Below are 23078 nucleotides of genomic sequence, written 5' to 3' on the forward strand. Positions count from 1 at the left end.
ATTATTAACATCATTGTTGTAATCATTGTGAATGGTAATTATGTATTAATGTTAATGTATTAAAGCGCATTGAGACCTTTGTAAGGTGTAATGCGCTATACAAAAGCTGTTCTATTATTATTATTATTAAAGTTATCAGAATTGAAGTGAAGGATAGGGGAGAATGTTAAAAATAATAGCTAGATTTATATAGCGCTTTTTGTACGAGGATACAAAGCTTTTGCTGTTATTACCCTGGCTTTTGCTGAGCACCATCAGCGGCGCTCAGTGCATGCAAGGAATTAATCCTACTGGGTACCCATTCACCTTACCTGGGTCGAGTGCAGCAGAGTGTGGATAAAGTTATTGCTGAAGAAAAACACATCATGGCTAGGATTCGAACCCACGACCCTCTGCTTGAAAGGCGAGAGTCGGAACCACTAGACCACGGCAATCCCACACAAAATGAGAGGCAATATCGTACAGGAAGCCAGGGTTTATAACCGGTGAACCTTTCCAATGGACAATATTTTTCCCAGAACACTAACGAATGTCAAGTGCTGCATTTACCCTGTTTACCGATATTATTTTATGACATTTAATTTCAAGTACTAGAAACATTCGTTTCCCTGCCGACCGCTACCAAATCACTCATTCGCTTTCTCCTCAGAATAATAATGATGATGAATGCGATAATATAAACGTTGGATTTTTGGTTCCAGCATAGCAACGCCACTATGTGACAGACATGGCCTAACTCACACGATTGACAATCGCTCTTTATTGGTTGGTGAGAGAGAAAAAAGAGCTTTGGGAATTTGAAGGCCTTGAAATAATTTGCAAAATATCTAATTTGTTTTCAAGAAAGTGAAGTAATCATAATTATGTTTCGCCTACAATTATTTCTATTTTTTGTTTTGTTGCGTGTAATTGTTATATATATATATATATATATATATATATATATATATATATTATATAAATAGTGTACAATCTGTTGTACAATATACTGGATTATATGTACGACAAATATAAAATTATCCCGAGTGCAGGTTTATTTCACCGAGGCCGAAGGCCGAGGTGAAATAGGCTTGCACGAGGGATAATTTTATATTTGGAGTTCATATAGTCCAGTAATTGTATGATAGAACGTTCACTATTTATTATAGTAAATAGATCCCTCAATCTAAGCCCCCCATCATGGATTTTGCCATCCAAAAATCGAAAGTTATATTGTACATATGTACAATATAACTTTTTGAAGGGAGGTCACGTGGTACAAATCCAGCCAATCACAGCTCGTATTTTACTACCACTATTTACTATCGCGATAATATATGGCTCAGTGTCGTTACCATCATTATTATTGTTATTATTGCGATTATTACCATTTTTGTCAGTAGGGCAATTCCATAAAGTTATCAACCTTTTTGTACGTCCGACCCCCATTTTATGAAGTCATGGAGCGTTGTGGCCCAGTGTATTAGTCTTCGGACTTTGAAACAGAGGGTCGTGGGTTCGAATCCCAGCCATGGCGTAATTTCCTTCAGCAAGAAACTGATCCACAATGTGCTGCACTCAACCCAGGTGAGGTAAATGGGTACCGGTAGGAAGTAATTCCTTAAAAAAACTGTGTGCGCTATGAACGCCTAGCTTAGCCGGGTAATATAGGAGCGCCTTGAGCACCTAACAAGGTGGATATGTGCGCAATATAAATAACCTATATTATTACTTCACTTCATATTCTGACGAAGTCAGACCGTCAAAAGAAACAAGAATTCAGAGATAGAACATTTTATGAAGTTACCACATACAGGGGGTCAGACGTACATATTTTATGGAATTGCCCAGTATTATCATCATCATGATCATCTTCATTACTGTTAAAACATAAATGTAATATATCGCTTAAAAATTGATTGAAAAATTATTCAATATTTTTCAAAAGACCACTGATTTTCTATTTTACCTTTGAATTCATTGCCCTGGGTGACCTTTATATTTAGCGAAAACCTTTTTTGTTTGTTAGTCAAATTTCTCGTAAAAGAAAAATGACCTTTATTTTGAAGTGAATTTTTTTTTTGTGAGTGTATGCTCTTAAGCATACAAAATTCAAGACAGCACCCCCAAATCGGTCCCATGGCCCTGTCTGAGTATCGAAAAAGTAACATGATAAACGAGGGATGTCAGATAGTGTTAAACATTGATGGTTTTTATGACAAAGTGACTTTCGTTTTTCTCCACAATACTCAATAATACCATTAAAGATTTTGCTTCTAATGGGCAACCACTGTCCAGTTTTATACAGATCAAATTGGAGAAAAACACACTTTCAAACAAAGTCTGCGGTACGAATCCTACAAGAAAATAGAGCCTTCGAAACGAAAAATCCAATTTCAATGGGCTTTCTTGCAAATTCAAAATGGAAGCCATTCGATGCCGCCGATAAACCCATCCGCGGGCAATACCATGTCAGTCAGGATTTACAAGCGATTTGCCATTCCTGTTTTTCGTTTTGGAATTGAATTCCTCTACTTTCCAGTAAACACGGCTTTATTCTACTATTTTCTTCATGAAGCATGATTATTAATGGAAAAAAAGAGTATTTCACATTGATCAGGGAATAGGTGTTTGGGACTCTTTACAATGAGTGTCAAAAGGCCTTTATTGCTCAATGTGAAACGAGGATCCCTTTCCCCTTTGGCGGCTGGAAATTCCTAACTACTGCAGCGGCGCCCCTCGAATGTGGCAAGACGAACGATGGAGATAATTCCCACGATGTTCCCGAAGTAGAGAGAATAGATTAGAACGTAAGGAAAGGAATGAAGATTAATGATTGTATCTACTCCTAGGTTAGGTATAAGAACTCGCTGGATGAGGTGGTAAAATTATAATGAACATTTAGGATTGAACACTAAATAATGCACATTGCCTTGGGGATGCAGGGAAATGAAGCAATTTAAAACCACAATGTTGACAGTTCAATCATCATAGAAAGTAGTTAGATGGGATCAATAAGAAATCACATCGTTGGAATCATGATGAGAGGGGCGTAGAGCTTTCAATTGAAAGTTTAAGTGGAATTCTAAAGTGATATTCCTTATAAACTTCTGGTTTCTTCGCATCAATCTTCCTTTCCTCCTGTCCCCGTTACCTCCCTCCCACTCTCCCCTTCCTCTCCTTCTGTTATCTCTCTCTTTTTCGCCTCCCCCGTATATCCCCTCTCTCTGAATTACCATGAGTACACTCACAAACGCGAGCTGCAGTTCTGCAACATATCCTCACACTCAACACATTCGTGCAAATGTGCTCATACATATTTAATCACAACGCACACACAATACACACTGTCGCCGCGGTGATAGCATTTATTTTGATGTAGGATAAAAAATATAAACGGTAAAAATGCCTTGCTCAAAGGCAAGGTACCATAGCAGATGATCGAACCCCGGACTTTACATGTCTGGTATGGCATTCGAACACTTCGCCACGGCACTTCCACAGCCGCTGAGGAACCGCATCGCCTCAAAATGTCTCCGCCCCTTCTCCCTACGCACACTCCCACACACACACACACACACACATAACATATACACCATGTGAGTAAAAAACAAAGAAGTGACACCTCACAAATCCCCAATTTAAGGAGGAAATATGTCATGAACACATAATCATTATATATGGCGGGGTAGAGTTCCCCTAAATAAAATGCCTTTGTTTTTGTTGTTGTATGTCTTCACGTTTGGATAATCGGTATATAGGTAATCTTTGCAGTGATGTAACTTTTGATTTGCGAAAAATAAGGCATGACTGGATTTAATGAAGCCAGATGTCATATAATCGAAAAATCCACTGCAAAACACTTTTTCAATAACTAACATTATAATTGCTTGAAAAACACTTTTTAGTATCTATTCCTAAAGTTCATTTCATTGAAAATGGATTTGCAAATATGTTAAATAACTCATGTAGGATTGTGACATTATTGCCATCATACTTTGGCGCAAAGCTTTTACCTCGTAGTAAAAAAAAAACCTCCTGATTATCAAAGCGATAAGGGATTGTCCAGGCTGGAAATATTTATATCTCAATAAATATAGTAAAATTCGCACGGGAAAATACTGAAAATTTGATCAAAATTGGATAAAAAATAGCAAAGTTGTAGAATTTTCAAGATTTGCATTATTCCGGTGAACGCGCACACTCCCTTTCCATTTCCTTTATCCTTTGTCTATTTCTTATTCTCTGTTATTTCACTCTTTCATTGGCCCAATACCGTCTACTTCTTCGTTTATCATGTTTATATCAAAATCTATCTGAACATACGAACGTATCAATCAACCAATATGTGAATAGAACAAGGAGCAACGAGGGAGATGAGGAAAAGGAACATAGTAACACAGGTCGATACGGGGGGGTGGTCCGCTTTCTTGGGAAAAAGTACCAAAGAGGCGAGAGAAAGCATGACGGAAAGGAAATTATTTCACCATACATTGTCAGTCTATTTGTCCTTCATTATTTCTTATCCACATCTCCTGTGTTTCTTGACTAGTGACTCTTAAGCAGAGATGTTTTTACAAAGCAAAAACTGTGGTGTTAACCGGTGTACATAGAGGACCTAACCAGTTATTTTACACCGGTGTTAAATTGGTGGTGTTAGTTTTACACCTATAGGTGTCATTACAACACCTTTTGTTGTTATATTTACACTCTTTGGTGATACGTTTAATCTCTAGGGTGTAATTTTAACACCTCAGGGTGTGGTCCTCTATTAACACCAATTGGTGTCAGTTATAACACCGCAGTTTTTAAAGTGTACAATACTACGCAGACGCTTTCTGGAACGTAGAGAATCTATTGTCAAAAGCCCTTCATGATAAAGCAGTCTTTGTCGAAATTCGTCGAATCAAACCAGCAGTGTCACCATGGACTGTGCATGAAGGAACGACATATTTGTAATCTTTCGTCAGCTCCGAATCTTAGGATGATCAGCTGTCCCGGTTCACCAACTTTCGACAAAGACCTCTCAGCTGTCCATTTTGATTTGACAGAGATTTTCAATAGATTGACTGTGTTGTAGTATCCTTCCACGTTGCAACTGCAAAGACTCCCTATCATCATCAGTTCAATTCATTTAGAAATCTCATGAGTAGATATATGCAAAGTCAACTGCGAGGATCAAACACCCTGGAAAGCCAGTGGCTTGAAAAGTCAGTGGATCAATAACACCCTAGCGACCCAGTTGGAACTTCAATAATCCCTTTTCTTGCAGGATACCTCAAAGAACCACGATCGGATAATCAAATAAAGTGGAGTCAGTGATGAAATAATCAAATGTTAATAGAACATTCCGATATATAGAATTCCACGGAAACTTTCCCAATCACATCTCAATGACGATGAAAACAATGTCCCGGTTCAGACAATGTATTCTAATATCAGACACAATGGCATGATGTCTGAAGAGCTAGAATCGAAGCGTGGCATTAAAGCGCGGGAATCTTCATTTCGCATGTTCTCTGACTTTTGCTGCGTTTTCATTTCCCCCATGGGTTCGAGAAAGAAAAAAACAAGAGACAATTGAAAACAATGCAATACATTATTGTGAGACGGAAAGTCCTTGCCAGGCTTTCCCATGACATCTCTTGAATTATCACCACGCAATGTCAAAAATGCACACATCTTCCATGTTCTTTGAAATAAAACTGCTCATGAAAACTCCATGGAATGTCGTTACATCTCATAATGATGACAGTAAATCCACAATCGCATTGCATACTATACTCGGCGAAAGAAAATTGAACTTGGACTGATTATAAGTGAAAAAGTTTTGACCATTAAAAATTGTTATGGGGATGGGTATATGTATTTTCATGTTTTCTTTGAGATGTGCCTTCTTTTTTCAATAGTACAGACATACTAATTATCATGTTGATTATCATTCTATAATGACTATTTTCAAGTCACCTAGGACAATATTAGGAAGGAAGTGTTTTATTCAAATTTTATTCAATTTACTTGTATGACATGAACTGTCATGAAAAAATCGAGAACTCAAATCAATGTAAAGAATCATAAAAGAATCATAAAAAACACAATATGTAATATGTTCAGGCAAGTGCGGATACATGTGTATGAAGTCCTTCATTTTCGTTCGAGAAAGACTGTGGATAAAATGATGTTATTGTATCATGCAGAAAAAGAATATTAGACTATACACCCCCTACCCCTTTTCCAATTCAAGTCGAGATCGAGGCCTGAAATATTCAATATTGCTATCAATATTGATTTCAATAGACATAATAAAACTTACCCCAACCAAGTGCAATGTATCTGTAGATTGACTTCTCGGAAAACACTGCCAGTGTGATCAAGGAGTGAAGATAGACGCCCTCTACGAGAAGCCAGTAGAAGTTCGCAACCAGAAAATATTGGATCAGGGTAAAGGCTACCTTGCATCCGGGATTCTGGTAATTCGATTCCTGAACAGAATAAAATAAAAACAAGCAAACAGTTGATAAAGTATATATAAAGATGCCCTGATAGTGACGTCATATTTGAGTTTCTTAAATATAATTTACTCAACTCAGACCTCTCTAATATTCTTTCTTCGTTCTTTCTTTCTATTATTTCCTTTTATCCTCCTTTCCCCCATTTCCCCTTACTTAATGTTTACACTAGGGGACAGGGCTGGGGACGATCGCCTTATGACCCCCCCCTCCTGTACTGCCTCTCTTATCCATAACGGGTTAGTATTAATTTCCTTCTGTGGGACTACTTCTATTTTTTTATCCCTCTCTTTTTTCCGGGGGGGGGGGGTGGATTTTCTGAAAGACAAGTGCTACAATGGGACAAAGGTGATCGTATATACCTTCCTTCTATGGTACCCATATTCATAATTTATTATAACAAATTTGAACGTGACATACTCCTTCTAACCCCCCCCCCACACACACACACACACCCAAACACGCACACACTTTGTTTCTTCTACTCGTAAAATCTTACGTGTAGGGATCGCTCCCTGCCTCCCCCTTGTCCTAGCGCTGCCTTTGTCCATGAAATACTCATTTGAATTTATTCAAATATTTGAATAAACTTTAGATTTGCTCCTGTCGGACGCCCTCTACTTACAGAGAGTGAAGAGTTTTCTGAGTCTCCTATTTCTGAGTCTTGAAGTTCGGCTTTCAGTAATGCTGCTTCGTTCTGTGCCTGGATGATATCCCGGATGAAGACAAAGATGGCGCGAAGAATGAAAGACATGAAGAGATGCATGTGGATCATGTTACGGGTACATCTTAGCTTCCTGAAAGAAAGAATTCAAATGTATAATCTTAATGTCCTTTCAGGAAAGATCTCTAACTCTTGAAGTTTATGTCAAAACGTATTGATGGGTTCGAAAGCATAACATTTGTTTTTCGTAGAACTCCACTTAACTTTCAGCTTTCATGCGGCATGCCGTCCTCCTGCTGAGGTGATATTTGGAAGCCCAGTACAGTCTCGAATTTATACACTATTGTTTAAGGTGCACTATAAATTATAAAGCTCGTGAATGGTTTGTGATGGGAAAAAAAACACCAAAGAGGTTTATCAAATTTAGCAACTATGCCAATCTCATTATTATGTACCGAGGCTGATCAAAGGAAATGTTTATTTTATACAAAAAAACTTTTCGTGTTTGTTCTGATCATTTTAACACATTCAATGTCTTGTATGAATTTCAATGCTAATCTACAATCTTCGATAAAATGTACTTATCTTGTGTATGTGCGCGTTTCCACGTTCAAAAATGATTATACAGAAAGCTCGCTCTCAACAAAAGTTATTGAACACAACTCTGCAGTCTCGGTTTGGCGTCTCCTCATGTTCAAGTTCTGACGTGCCTGGCGTCAACTAAATCCTTGAACATGAAGTGTGTGTTTCAACGACCTTAATTCGGTACAGCTAAAGTTTATGTTTCCATGCAGATTCTTGTAATTACGTAACAAAACTTTCAAGAACCTGATGAAAGCCGATGCTTTTCCAGGTTCTATATGGAATTAAGCAAATACATGTTTATTATTAAACCGCATGATGCCTGGGGGATGATGGGATAAATAAAGTCCAGTGCAACTTTAAATAAATGTAAATAATGCAGCTTTACCAGCTCCGTGAGTATCGGAATCGTTATCGACACCCTTTATGACGTCAGAATTGCGTTTTTCTTCTACGAAACAAAACATTATCTCAGACAATGTCCTATGGACAGAGCTGCACATTGACAATCGGAGAGGGAGGTATCTTCTTCTCAAGGCCGTGAACTCGGCATGGATTCATCAGTACAACCGAACATTGAAGTTTGTAAGACATTGACATTTTGTGATGAAAAAAAAAATAATAATACGTAAAGCGCTGTATGTTATTACCCCGGGTTTATCTAGGCTACCTTGATCCCGAGCCCAAGGATTCAAGGAATTCAATCCGACCGATTACCCTTTAACGACACCTGGGTGGAGAGTGACAAGTGTAGATAAACGCCTTGTCAAATGACGCGCGTGCTTTGGTAGTATTCGAACCTAAGACCTTGTGTCTCACAATCCGGAGACTTATTCCATTCAGTCATAACACCTCTACAGAAGATGGCTTTCTATCGTTGGTTTTAAACAAGTAGAATTTGAAACATGGATAATGAATACCGATGTAAAAACTATAAAGTAATATTGTTCGAACTATAATAATTAGATATTTTTTTTCACTACGGGTTAACCAAGATTAGTGTGTTGGTATAAGTTTGGCCACAATTTACGATTTCGATTTGGATAGAAATATTTCATTACAATGTACTTGCCAGTATAGATATTGAATTCAATTCGATTCAATCAAAAAGCATTTATGAAGATTTTATTTAATCACATGTCTCTTTTGTCAACCTCTGTCATTCTAATTTTCTTTAAAGTCCTGTGTTTTATAATTGATGTCAGACCAGAGAACCCAACGACAAGTTCAACAATAGAGAATTCAGTTCAGTATAATGGGGATTTTCATGTGAGCTTTATTCCTTTATTTCCAGATAATTATATACAACAAATAGAATGAAAGTTAATGCTTTACATGGTTCTTAAGGGAATTTAGCAACAGTTCATGACGTACCGTGGCCGAATGGTCTAAGGCGCATGACTAGACACATCATGCACATGAAGGTCTGAGGTTCGATCCCCGGCCACGGCACTTATATGACGCCCTTGAGTTGAGCAAGGCGTTTATTCAGCAATGTCAATCTATCCTTCATTGAACTGCCAGCAATACGTTGAAAAAATGATACAGGCACTACATGTTGTATCAATAGTATTAATAATACATCTTAATCATTATATCTATCTTTGCAATTATCAATTAATCTACAATGCCATTATACTATCCTAATTTTCGATTCCAAAATACTGACACTTGATATCGTTAAAACTGTTATTCAACGTTATCTATTTCATTTCAATATATTGATTCATGCATCACAATTCGGCCTGGCCGCCATGATGTATGATTTTTTCATCAAATAAACCATTTATCTGTCTCTATCTATCTATGTATCTATCTATATATGTATGTGTGTATGTGTGGGTGAATGTATGTATGTATGTATGCGTGTATGTATGTATGTATGTGTGTATGTATGTATGTATGTATCTCCCTATCTATCTATCTATCTATCTATCTGTCTAATGTATTTATCTATCTATCTTTCCATCTATCTATCTGTCTATCTATCTATCTATGTATCTATCTATCTATTTATCTAATGTATTTATCTATCGATCTTTCCATCTATCTATCTATCTAATGTATTTATCTATCTATCTTTCCATCTATCTATCTATCTATCTAAATAATGTATATATAAAATAAGATGCGTTTTTTTTTTCAAATCCTTTCTGCAGCCTCCTCCTTCCTCCCTCATCACAACCAATGAATAGTGAACCTCTTAAAGATGCGACATATTCCAACCACTATACTCGCTGCCATTCGCATTGTATCAACATTCGAAATAGGTCCAAAAGAGTCGCTCACGGCAGACTAGATTGGACGACCTTTACATTTCCGTCCTAGCTATGCAAATGCCCAGGAAGTATCTTCACTTCCAGCTTGAAATAGCAAGCCCCAATCAAATGATGGTCTCTAATACGAGGTCAATGATTACACAAATAACTCACCGTTTTACCCATTCACTTTATTATATTTGCAATTTCGATTTATTTAGTAATGATGACAACAAAAGAACCGTGAAGATTTTTATTGCATTTTATTTTTGACTACATTAAAATGAAAAAATGCATCATCGGCGTACAAATACAAACAATGAATGATCGACCCATCACTACTAAACGTATCCAAGATATCTTTTCAAATTTACAGACAAAAATAGAAAATACTTTTGAAATGGTGTCCATATAATTAGGAATCCATTATCAATCATTTATCTTACCCACTGGCGGATTCAAGAATTGATACATTGCGTTTCTGTAAAATGCTATATTTTTGGCAGGGCTTTCAAAGTTATAGTTAGTAATATCAACGAGATTAGTAAAAAGTTGAAATACTTGGACACATCAAAATTATTAAACGTGCAAGTTATACTCTCAATAAAACAACCCCCAAATTACATGTTATGTTTTCCTTTTAATACATGTAGCTGCCTAATGATATGTTTCTTCTAGAAATAATGAATACTTCATCATTCTCCTCGACCCTTCGCAGGGTCATAAGTAGAAGAAAAAATCGCATTAAATAGCAGGTACAAATGAAAATACCTATTCATTGTGTGTATTCCGTTTCGTATTATACCCATAAATATAATGTCATATAATTATTCTATTGTTCAGTGTTTTTATCAGTGAATATATTATACAATTAGTTGTTTTATAATTAGTAACTGTTCCCTTTTGATAACTTAAAATGTTTAAGTTTGATTCATAATTATTATCATTTAAGTAACAATAATTGATTATTTATGTTACTGAGTATTGTTATCTTTGACTTAGATTTTGACTTTATTTGCATGTATGATAAGACGATTAATGTTGTTCTTTATGTTTTCATCAGGTAATTGATGAAAATAAGTTTTATGCTGATCTTTTGTACCTGAATAAATATGTTCTAATAAAAAAATAAATAAATAAATAAAGATCTTCAGATAATTATGCAACAGTAATTTCAGCAAAAAGGAGCAAGCATGATATCTTATTCATAATAACAAATAATGAAATAGGATATTTTTGCTGCATGTGGACACATCCACCTAATTGTTAGGTGCTCAAGGTGCTCCTATGCTAGGCTACAACAGCGCTCAAAACTTTTAAGGAATTATTTCCCGTTGGTACCTATTTCCCTCACCTGGGTTGAGTGCAGCACATCGTGGATCAATAATCTTGCTGAATGGCATTAAGTCATACCCTTAACACAATCATTCATGAATGCAAGCGATGATCAATTGATTGGATTGTATACTGCAAAAACTCCGGTGTTGATATAACACCAGCCCGGAATCCACATATGTCCACACCAGAGAAGTATTGAAACAACACCAGTTTGGAATCAAACCGATGCTGTTTTAATACTATTTGGTGTTGTATAATCACTTTTGTGGTGATGTTTCAATACTTTCCTGGTGTGGACATATACATGTTTAGATTCCGGGCTGGTGTTAAATGAACACCGGAGCTCTTGCAGTGTACTCAATCCAGACTGCAGCTGCGTTCGATAGTGCCAATTTCCTTCATTTTGAAGCAATTGATGTTCTGATGCTTGCTTTATTTTACTTTATCCATTCAAACGAACTTTATATCTGAGAGGGACTAATTGACTACCCATTTCAGTTCGTATCGGATCGCGAAGTGTTATTTGAGCCAAAGTCATCAGCCCTAGGCATGATGGGTTTTGGATGGAACCGACCTTGGTTCGAGAGGATGTCAATTAAAGTGGTACTCCAGGCTGAAAATACAAATCATTGGAAATTTCATCAAAATCAAATAAATAATAACAAAGTTATGACATTTTGATTTTTTTTTCGTTATTTCGGTGAAATTGTTCAAATTCGTGCATCCAGGAATGTAAAATCAACATTTTTTTAAAAAATCATATCCCCGGATATTTCTTTTAAAAATCATTGCACATTCATGATGGCGTGCATATAAGTGTTTGAAAAACTCTTGCTTAGCTTTATATTCCAATAACTTTTTTATTTGTTAATAGAATTTGGTTGCATTTTGCAGCGCCTAATTCGCTCTGTTATTTTTACCATTTTTTAACATATAATCCTTTAGAGTTCGAAGTTTCCCTTTAATAAAATGGAACCTTCCCGATCTACCCAAAACTTTACCATGCCTATATCAACGATGAAAAAGATTACATTTTCTTTATTGATATGATTAACATTATCCTACAGTCACCTTATTTCTATTCGACTTATGGCACACATCGTTTAATTAGAACCATCGTTTTAGATTTCGAGTGCTTCTATTTCTTACTTAACCACCCTAACCATGTTTACCGCAGCTGACAAGAGTGTCGTGCATTTATCGAAACTCGAGAGCCTTGGTCCATAGTTTGATTGATTTGATGAATATATTTAGGTTATTCGACATAAATTGTAAATGAGCTTTCAGTACTCCTTAAATTATATTCTAAGGAATTGGTTAATCTCAAAATTATGCCTCTGTTAGAGTTCGTAATCGTGTATTATGTCCTAAAAGGTCGTTTGGGCGTGGATGATGTTTAAAATGTGAATTTTTTTTTATTTAGAGAATTTGTAATTTGTCAGTTACTGTTGATATCATACACTTATTTCACCTCTGTGTTGCATTTTATACCGCAGTGTGAGTTAAAATGGATAGTTTTTTTGCTCGTTCGTTACACTCTCTCGCACCCATGCGCCCGTTCGATTTTGTTACGGTTCAAATTACTGGTAACCCCCCAAAAAAAAATAGAAAAAGGGGTCGTCATACTCATAAACAGGGCCGTTGCTGAAGGGAGTGGGTGTGAGATGGTGCGAAAACCCTCCCCCCCCCCACACACACACATACTACTGGATATCGTCGATATTGCTCGGTCAGAATACATGAAGAAAAGCGGCAATGGGAAAATGTAAGAAAATGAGAAAAGGAAAGTGAAAAAACGGAAAAAGAGAAAAAATGGCAAGTAGAAAGAAAACAAAAGTAAAATGAAAGGAATGTAAAAGGAAGAAGAAAATAGGCAATAAATGATAAAGAGGGGTGGACGGGGTATGCGAGGTCTGGAGGTAACCTGTGAATGTGACGATGTATAGTTAAAGACTTTAGATTATTGTATTAACAATCATATTAAAAATCAATGATGCCATGAGGTCGATTATGTACGCCTGATATTAAATCTTTGGGACAGGGATCGGAAGAAACGTAGCTTATTGGGAGTGTAGTCCTTTCAAGACTTTAATGGCATTTCAAAACTTTCGAAAACCTAATTCTTCGACGATCCGTCATTTCCATATCCCATTTTAAAGTTTCTCATCCAATTCCTGACGAAAGTCATCACTAATTTAACAGGAAATCGATTCGTGGAATTGAATGTTATTTTTGGTTCATGGAATCAAATAAATCGATTGGGAACATTGTTTGATTTATTTGGTGTGTGGGTAGATCATCGCATTTTGCGTCCAGTTTCAAGCAACATTGATTAGATTTGGACAGCGATATCTAAACCCATCTCCCCACGAGCCCTTACTACATTTACCTTTCAGGGTAAACCAAACCTCCGATAATTTTTGAACTAATCATTGTGCTGGGGAAATGTTTCGTGTAAGGTGCCTCGAAATCGATGAAACAACCTTTCAATGCGTCTCGGATTTCTCGTCGTCTTGTAAAGAGATCACGTTATTATTATGGCAATGTTTGGAGTTCCAGGCAACATAGAATTGTTGGTATAAAGTAACCTTTCAATCTGGAGTGATAATCTCGAAGCTGTCAGAGTATGATGGGGTGTGTAGCGCGGCCCCATTTTTTAATAACTGAAACCTAGTATGACCAAGCTCTGTCGCTGTTAATGATTTTGAAGTGAGCGTCCAATCGAAAACTGATATAAGTTTTCCGAAGAAAAACAGGAAGCAATTTGGGCATAGAGTTTATTTTCGTTATCGTATTATCCCGATGTCTTACATAGTAAATACAGATCATCTGGGAAATAACTCTCCTTTTGTTCAGGAAAATGTGATGGGTACTAGAGTGATTATATTGGTAATTATTTTGTGCCTTCGGACTAGTAATTGTAATAGAAATATGATTCGCGTTCTATGATTTAAAAGCAAACATGTTTGTTATTTGGTGAATCATATGCCCCGCCCTTACTTCTCCATCCACCCTCCAAAACACCGATGTTGATTTAAATCAGCCCAGTATCTATATCGGAAAACATCTGGGAAGTGTTGATACAACACTGTTGAAATCAAACCGAAATTAGTTTTTCACTAATTAGTGTTGTTTAAATGCCAATCTGGTGTTAACCTGAAGCCGGAGTGGTGCTGTTTCAACACCCCTCTGGTGTTTACCGATATATATACCGAGCTGGTGTTAAATTGACACCGATATTTATGCAGTGCATAATACGCTTTCATTTCGTTTCGATGAGCGAATGTGCACAGGACAGTTTGAAGTGCGCGCGCGCGCGCGTGTGTGTGTGTGTGTGTGGGGAGGGGGGGTGTTTGGTGAATCTTTGAGGCCAACATTCCCATCGAGTCAGTCAAATCGGCAATTTGGAGTTTTCGCAAGCACTACGTAGACACATTCTGGAACGTTGAGAATCTATTGACAAAAACCCTTCATGACAAAGAAGCCTTTGTCGAAAATCGGTGGATCAAAACAACCGTGTCGTCCTTGACTCTGGACAAGCGGTATATTTGGTCATTTTTCGTCATCTCCGAAACTGATGACGAACTTCTGTTCCAGCTCACTGATTTTCGACAAAGATCTCGCACCTATTCATGATTTGAAGAGCATTTTCGATAGATTTACTATCTCGTTAAGTGCGTCCCTGTTGCAACTGCGAGATAGTAAATCTATTACAATAACAATAACAACAATAATAATAATAATAACAATAACAATAATATCGTATATATAGCGCTTAAAGGTATTGTTTAACTTTGTGAGCAGCCGATTTAAAAAATTATCAAATCAATATGAAACATGTGTACAAGTGCATGTATTAGAACTAATAAACCCTGAAAACAACCATTATTGAGAATGAACAGCTAAAACTACAATGCAAACCCTGATTTTGTAAATAGGTGTCTTATAGACGCCTAAATAGTACACATAAGTGTATGGGATGAAATTAAGATGCTGTTTCCGGTCACTTTATATTTCAATTTTTGAAGCACTAAATAATTATTTTCGAACACAATTTTTTCTGGGCTTCATTTTTGTAACATATCACAGACACAGGTGACAAGTGTGACCTTCTAGCTCAGATTTTTTAAAAGTCAAACCAATGTTAACCAATCACTTTAATACAAGTGCTTTTAAGCGCTGTATAGGATTACCCCGGCCTTAGCACGGCTACCCTGATCGGACGCTCGAGCATTCAAGGAATTTCTTCCTACCGGGTACCCATTTACTACACCTGGGTGGAGATTGGCAAATGTAGATAAGATAAACGCCTTGCCAAAGGACGCTAATGCAGCGGTGGGATTCGAACCCCAGACCCTGTGGTTCAAATTTTGGAGGCTTTTCCACTGAGCCACAGGTCAATCCTGGGGGAAGAGGCCCCCCCCAAAAAAAAATAAAAATAGAATATGAAATAAAATAGAATTAAAAAAAGTTTTAAAAATAATAAAAAATAACAACTTGAAAATTCAAAATACGCAATGCAAACATATGCTTCAAAAAGCATTGGGAAGCACTAGAAAACTTGGAACAAAACTTTTTTCGAGCGCAGAGCGCCGAAAACTTTGGACGTTTTTTTCACTTTACCCCCCCCCCCCACGAATCATGAATCGACACCCCTGTTATCTACAAAGCAATTATACGGCTGTTGTAGATTGTAGCCCTCTTTATTGAAATAGATGGCCTACATTATGACTAACATTATTCGTTACATATTTGGTGGATGGCGTGTAAATTGATGTATTTGTTGATGTATAAGTTTATTCTGTTATCGCATTATTGTGTCGGTATCATAGAACCCTTGACATCGATGAATCAAACTTACAATTGATGAGAATCCATGGGTCATAAAACAAATTGTATAGCTAAAAAGAAGGGGCTGTTTGTTTGTTAGTTTCCCTGAAACATTGGGGACAGCACGTTAACCTACCTTTAAAATGCTTGCATGAGTGTCTGTTCTTGAATAACTCTTTTCTGCCTTTGGCGGAAATGAGAAAAAACAATTTTGTCCCAAAGAACCCCTCCCCCGAATCGAGGTGCTAGGGCATGATGAACGTCTCATGACCAGCGAATTTCAAACTCATCTGTCTTGGTCAATAATCAATTTTCTTCCAGAAATAAACTAAAAAAAAAATTGTACCATGCATCCGGCTTTAATCCTGTGAATCCTGTCCATCGGAAGCAAAGTATCACTCGCCCCTCACTTCGAATGTTTATAAGAAATCATCCAATGGAATATGGAGACATATCACACGTCTTCTTTTACTTTTCAGATGGAAACATTGAAATATTTTTCATCATTCCAGGCAGCATTGTCTCTGTTTTGACAGAAATGTGCGTCAGGATTGAAATTGTCAATGCTCGCAATCTGAATTTATGGCTATTTAGTCGATTACATTTTGTCAAATGTACACCTGCAATAAAAATGAAGAAAAAACTGAAGATCACTGTTAGATTTCAAAAGAACAATACGAATTAGATCTTACCTGAAGTAAAGGAATATTCCCATGGCAATGACGAGCGAAATTAAAGATAGAGAGTATCCAATACTGTATACGATCTGGAGAGACTGATAAATCTTCTGTTGGCAAATAAAGAGAAATATCCATCGATGGAATACACATGAATCAAGATCACAACGTGATTCATTGATCGTAAAGTGATGTTGGAGCACGGTGATTGATATTGAGGGAAATCCGAGAAAAGGGAAAGAATTTTTTTTCTGTCATTGTCTGTATTATGCAGGATATAGATTGGAATACTTTCGTTACGTCGCAACTTTTCTTGCAAAATTATTGAAGTGTAAAATACAGATGATAAATCTACATTCGGGGCTTCACTAGCATACCAGGAACGATGCCTTAATATCAATTTCTTTACGATCTAAATGCAAATGAGCTAATCAGGCCCGCAATTACACACTCCTCTAGAATGGGATTAGAGGGACCAGTCGTGATGGAATGAGATTTCAAACTTTCAAGAGTGAATTTCTACCCTATTTGGAGTAAGTGTGCATTTTTACACTTTCACTTAAAAAAACCCTGAAAATTCATTCGAGGGACAAGTCCTGATGGAATTAGATTTCAAACTTTCAAGAGTGAATTTTTAACCTCTATGGAGTGAAAGTGTGCATTTTTACACTTTTACTCAGTAAAACCCCTGAAAATTCACTCCTGAAAAATTGAAATCTCATTCCATCAGGACTGATCCCTCATCTCACTCTGAGAGGAGACTGATTAGGTTAGTTCCTTTGCATCTAGAGAGTAAGCAAACAAGATATGGGGATATATCAATGGATATAATATATCACAAACAGATTATCCTTTTTCTTAAATAATAATGAACCGCGTACTATTTGTATTTGGGTATATACCATAATATTTCAATATTTTGTTCCCTTGGCAGAACGACGTAATAAGCAAGGGCGTCAACCGGTTATGAAAAGTTGGAGCGGATTTTCATAGATGGAACAAATTGACCAAGCTCGTGAAGATAGCGAGTAGGAGGTAGTAGGGGTGATAGCGCAGTTCGGCGAAAATATGCTGGGTCTATACATCAAACGTTTGTCTCTTTTTTTTCTTTCTTTCCAGTCATACATCTGATAAAAAGTGGGGGTTTTGTGATATTCATGAAAGGGGTAATGCGAGCGAGTAAGTATATATTAATAATAAGTTAGTAAGCATATCTTAATAATAAGTTAGTCGGGTTCGACCCCGCTCCGCCCTGCCCTCCTCATACGTCAGTACCGAGGGCCTACCTCGTCAATGCTATTGTCTTTATCATCCGCCGTGCACATTGTGTAGTTGGTCCATGTATCATTGTTTTCCGAAAGATACCACGTGCCGTCTGCTTCACAACGCTTGGACGCCATCACTGTGTGAAAAAAAAGAAAAACAAATTCCTTTATTAAAGAGGTTTTCTTAAAAAAAACACGTTTTCTTCTGAAGAAAAAAAAGTGATGATGTTGATTTGTAGTCGTCACAAATCAAAGTTAATTGTTTGAATTTGAGCATTGACACAATAGCCAATTGATAATAATATTACATATATATAATATCACGTTCCGTTTATTTTATAACGCTTGGACGCCATCACTGTGTGCAAAAAAAAAACAAATATCTTCATCAAAGAGGGTTTTAAAAGAAAAATGTATTCTTCTGAAGAAAGAAAAAAAATTATGCTGATTTGAAGTCGTCACAAATTGTTTGAGTTTGGACATTGACACAATAGCCAGTTCATAATAACACTACATATAATATACATGTAATTCCACGTTCCGTCTGCTTTATAACGCTTGGACGCCATCACTGTGTACATAAAGAAACAAATTCCCTAAAACTGGGCGTTGTGGCGTGCGCCTGTAATCCAAGCTGTGGTGAAGTTACAAATTGATGCAGAGGTTCGAGCCCTGGTCACGTCTTTCGGATGGTGACGTTAAAGGTCGGTCCAGACGTGAATAATCATTTCTGATTGATACGCGTCTGACAAAACTCAGAACACACACACTTCATAAAAGAGGTTTTCTTTTTAAAAAAAAATGTATTCTTCTGAAGAAAGAAAAAAAATGATGCTGATTTGTAGTCATCACAATTAAGAGTCAATTGTTTGAATTTGAACATTGACACAATAGCCAGTTAACAGCAATAGCGTAATATCCCTGTCAGAAGGAACACACTGTGTTCAGCAAGCGAAAATACTATTCACACTGTTAAAATGCTCACATTGCAGTGTGAGAATATTTTCACACCGTGGACACCTCGACAATGTGACTGTTCATAGCATGTTCACATGGTCGACTGTGTGAGTGTGAAGTTTTAAAAGGTGATTTCACATTGTGTTCCACACTGTGAAAACACTGTGGTGCGAACTGAGAGACACAGTGTCCTTTCCAGAATGGTAAGAGCTTTTATGAACCCAAGATAACACAATTAATAATGTTAAACTTTCTTATTACTATTATCCCATTCTTATACGTCGAGCGAAATGAGTGTGATTATAAAAAATGACCTTTGACCTTGATCATGTGACCTGAAACTCGCACAGGATGTTTAATGATACTTGATTACTCCCATGTCCATGTTTCATGAATCAGATTCATAAGCTTTTAAATTTATGATGGTAATTCAACAGATACCCCCAACACGGCCAAAGTTCATTGACCCTAAATGGCCTTTGATCTTGGTCACGTGACTTGAAACTCGGGCAGGATGTTTAGTAATACTTGATTAATCTTATGGCAAAGTTTCATGAACACGGTCTATATACTTTCTATGTTATGATGACATTTCAAACACTTAACACTAGGTTAAGATTTTGATGTTGATTCCCCCAACATGGTCTAAGTTCATTGACCCTAAATGACCTTTGACATTGGTCATGTGACCCAAAACTCAGGCAAGACGCTTAGTAATACTTCATTAACCTTAAGGCCATGTTTCATGAACTAGGTCCATATTCCTACTGAGTTATGCTGTCATTTAAAAAAAACTTAACTTTCGGTTAAGATTTGGTGTTGACGCCGCCGTCGGAAAAATGGCGTCTATAGTCTCACTCTGCTTCGCAGGCGAGACAATAACGAGTATGAAGCAAAAGCTAATATGACTTCTATTTTTCAAAGACCAGATGATAATTATGATCTCGACACCGATGTGTTTTTAAGATGATAAATGATTGCAATAATCACAAAAATGGTAGTACAACGATGGGGGGTGGGGTAAAAAGCAGAAGCCAATATTACTTCTATTTTTTAAAAGACCAGAAAGAGTGGAAATCAAGAATTTTTTTAGGAGGATTATGAACCAATGATTTTTAAGTATCATTTCCACAGTCTAAGGAAAACTGTCTTCCATGACAGTTATCCTCATTTTCGGATGAGCGATGGTTAATAATCCTTATTGAAGAGGAGATATGTTAAAGCCACTTGTTACGCCAACTCAACAACTTTCACCAAAAGCCAACATATAGACTTATCTTCAGATCATCTAACGGGAAAATCCCTTCTTCTTCTTCTTCTTTTACATCAGAAACGATGACGGGCAAGTCTAGACACTTTTAATCTTAACCAGTGAAGAAAGATATTAAAAATGGTCGCCAAGTGTCAAGTATCATTTTTCTAAACTAAAATAATCTTAATATACTTGCGTACTTTGAAAAGTCCTTCACATTCAAAGTTTCCTAACATTTGCGTATTTATTCATTCCCATTTATTTTGAAGCAAAGCCATCAGAAGCCGGAATGGGTTTTTTTTTCGAGAGAACGTAATAGAATACATTGTAAGGGGCTTGTCATAAAAGGCTGTGTAAGATGTGCGCAAGTTTCTGGTGAATATTATGTGCAGCCGAAAGGGCCAAAATTAAACGATCGGGTTAATGAAGAGTAGGCTCGCTAATAGCCGGTCATTTTTTCCTAGTCTTTCAAAGAACAAAGGTACCAAGAAATTGCACAAGTGATAGAGATTACCAAAATGTACAATTTACTCAAATTTGTCGTAACAGGACCGCGGATAAAGCGTGTCAATCTCATCCCCTTGCATTGCGCATGGCTTTAAGAAGACATCATTAGCATACCCAACCATACACACGTATACCAGGGGCGCGGGCGTCCCTACGAATGCCTCCCTTTTCTTGTTAAAGAAGTGAAAAAAAATAACAGAGAAGAAAAAGATGAAAAAGAAAAAGAGAAGGGAAGAAAGAATAAAGACTAGGCCTTGTCAAGAAGTCAGATATGAATCGCGTTACTCTATTACAATGTATAACCCTTATTATTTGATTCTAACAAAATGACATCCCCTTTTGATCGTCTCAGCCCCCCCCCCCCCCCCCGATCAAAAAAAAATCCTGACGCCGCCCTTTTGTATACACACCTACAATTTCCAATTTATAATGCAAAATAAAAACCAACCAGTTCGAAAGTTATGACTTTTGGGGGGAGAAATTATTTTGTATGAAATTTACCCAAAAAAATCGTAACTCTTGAATGGAGTATCTGATCTTACTCTGACTCAAATAATCTGTTTCAATATTACAGTATCTTATTTTTCATGGATCTCTATTACTTGTTTAATTTCTTGGTAGCTTTGTACTTTGAAATGAACCATATAAAGGAAAAAATGGTCGGCTGTCTAGCTTACACCCCCACTTACTCGGCCCTAAATTTTGGCCCTTACAGCTGGCCCTAGAAATGTACCAGAAAGTTACGCGCACTTCACACGGCCATTCAAAACATGCCACATCGGGACCTCATTGGAGTGCGCAACCTGTTGAAATAAAACTGAAAATAAGTAAATTACACGTAATAAATAAAAAAAATAAATGAATGAATACATGAATAAATAAGCAAATGGAAATACCTAAACAAGTGAATAAATGTCTAATGAATAAATTACTTAATTGATTAATAAGTTTATAAAATAAAGATATGATTTACTATATAAATAAATAGATTGATAAACAGATAGATAAAATCAAATATTGCCCCTGCATTTGGAGATTCACCCTTTTCCCCTTAATATATCCAATAAAGCGTGTGGATCAATGACACTCCGTAATCGTTCAAAGGTAGGACCGACAAAAATGGTGGAGGATAATGTATCAAAACACTTTTGGAATGACCGAAAGGCAGTGTAGACAATATAGTCATCATGAAATAGATTTGACGCCATCAGCAATTGAAAGGTTTATGCTCAAATGAAGGAGATCAACCAAATAAAATAATGATGAAATTTGTATTCGTTGCCTTAGAGATAAATCTTCTACTTTTCACGATTTTTTAATGAAGGAATTATCTATATCTAATTACCCATCGATCAGACGAGTGCCTTCAAAGCCATTTTAATGGAGAAGCTTATTCGATCGATTGGTATTAGGGAATATGTTGTTGTAGAGCAATGGTGAATATATATATATATATATATACATATATATAAGGTTATATATATATATATATATATATATAAGGTTATATATATATATAGTTGATCCCAAAATTTTACTAAACCCGAGGAATTCAGTGAAATTTGTTCGCTTGCCAAACATCGTAAAATTTATTATAATCATCATCAGAAATATAAATACTACCATGACAAATTTGGTATCATATGAAAGAGCGTATTAAGTTTCTTCACATGAGTTGAATGCCGTTGGGATTAAAGTATATTTCAGGTGGAATTTTCTTTGAAAAAAGGGAATATTTGTGCCAAATGATATTGTTCGTTATCATATTTTCAAACATCGTTTCAAAGAAATATATAAATGTAAAATCTATAATCTATGACTACATTCTCTATCATGATATGTCACCACTGAAAAAAAGGTGTAATCCTAAATGTTGTGTTGGGAAGTAACTACATGTAGCACAAATATAAAATGTTTTTGTCAAGTTTTTATTTCTAATTTATCTAAAATATGAAGAGATTTTTGGGAGGAATGACACCTAAATATGTGTCAGCTCCTGATGACAAAGCGATGTGATGAAGGGGCATGACATTCTCGTTTGTATGATATCAAATTCGTCATGATAGCACAAATATTTTACATTAAATATAAAGTAAATTTTATGATGTTTGTCAAGTGTCAACTTTTCTTTGAATTTCCTGGGTGTATTATTATTATTATTATTATTTATCATTTGTACTGCGCTTTTCCCATTAGGCCCAAAGCGCTTACAATGAATTAATTAAATGTAATATCTTAAAAACTACAGAGTACGAAAGAG

At 36.4% G+C, this 23078-nt stretch overlaps 1 protein-coding gene across 1 annotated transcript in view; it reads right to left on the reverse strand.

Annotated features, from left to right (window-relative positions):
* LOC121426194 (vasoactive intestinal polypeptide receptor 1-like) overlaps positions 1 to 23078 on the reverse strand; it is a 64117-nt gene that overhangs the window by 18311 nt on the left and 22728 nt on the right. The window contains exons 3-6 of the mRNA XM_041622400.1: positions 18124 to 18239; positions 16853 to 16947; positions 7114 to 7285; positions 6293 to 6461 (exon numbers count right to left, since the gene is read on the reverse strand). Coding sequence (XP_041478334.1) covers positions 6293 to 6461; positions 7114 to 7285; positions 16853 to 16947; positions 18124 to 18239 — 552 coding nt within the window. The remainder of the gene's footprint in view (positions 1 to 6292; positions 6462 to 7113; positions 7286 to 16852; positions 16948 to 18123; positions 18240 to 23078) is intronic.

Source organism: Lytechinus variegatus, chromosome 13 (assembly GCF_018143015.1).
Source record: "Lytechinus variegatus isolate NC3 chromosome 13, Lvar_3.0, whole genome shotgun sequence".
Taxonomy (NCBI): domain Eukaryota; kingdom Metazoa; phylum Echinodermata; class Echinoidea; order Temnopleuroida; family Toxopneustidae; genus Lytechinus; species Lytechinus variegatus.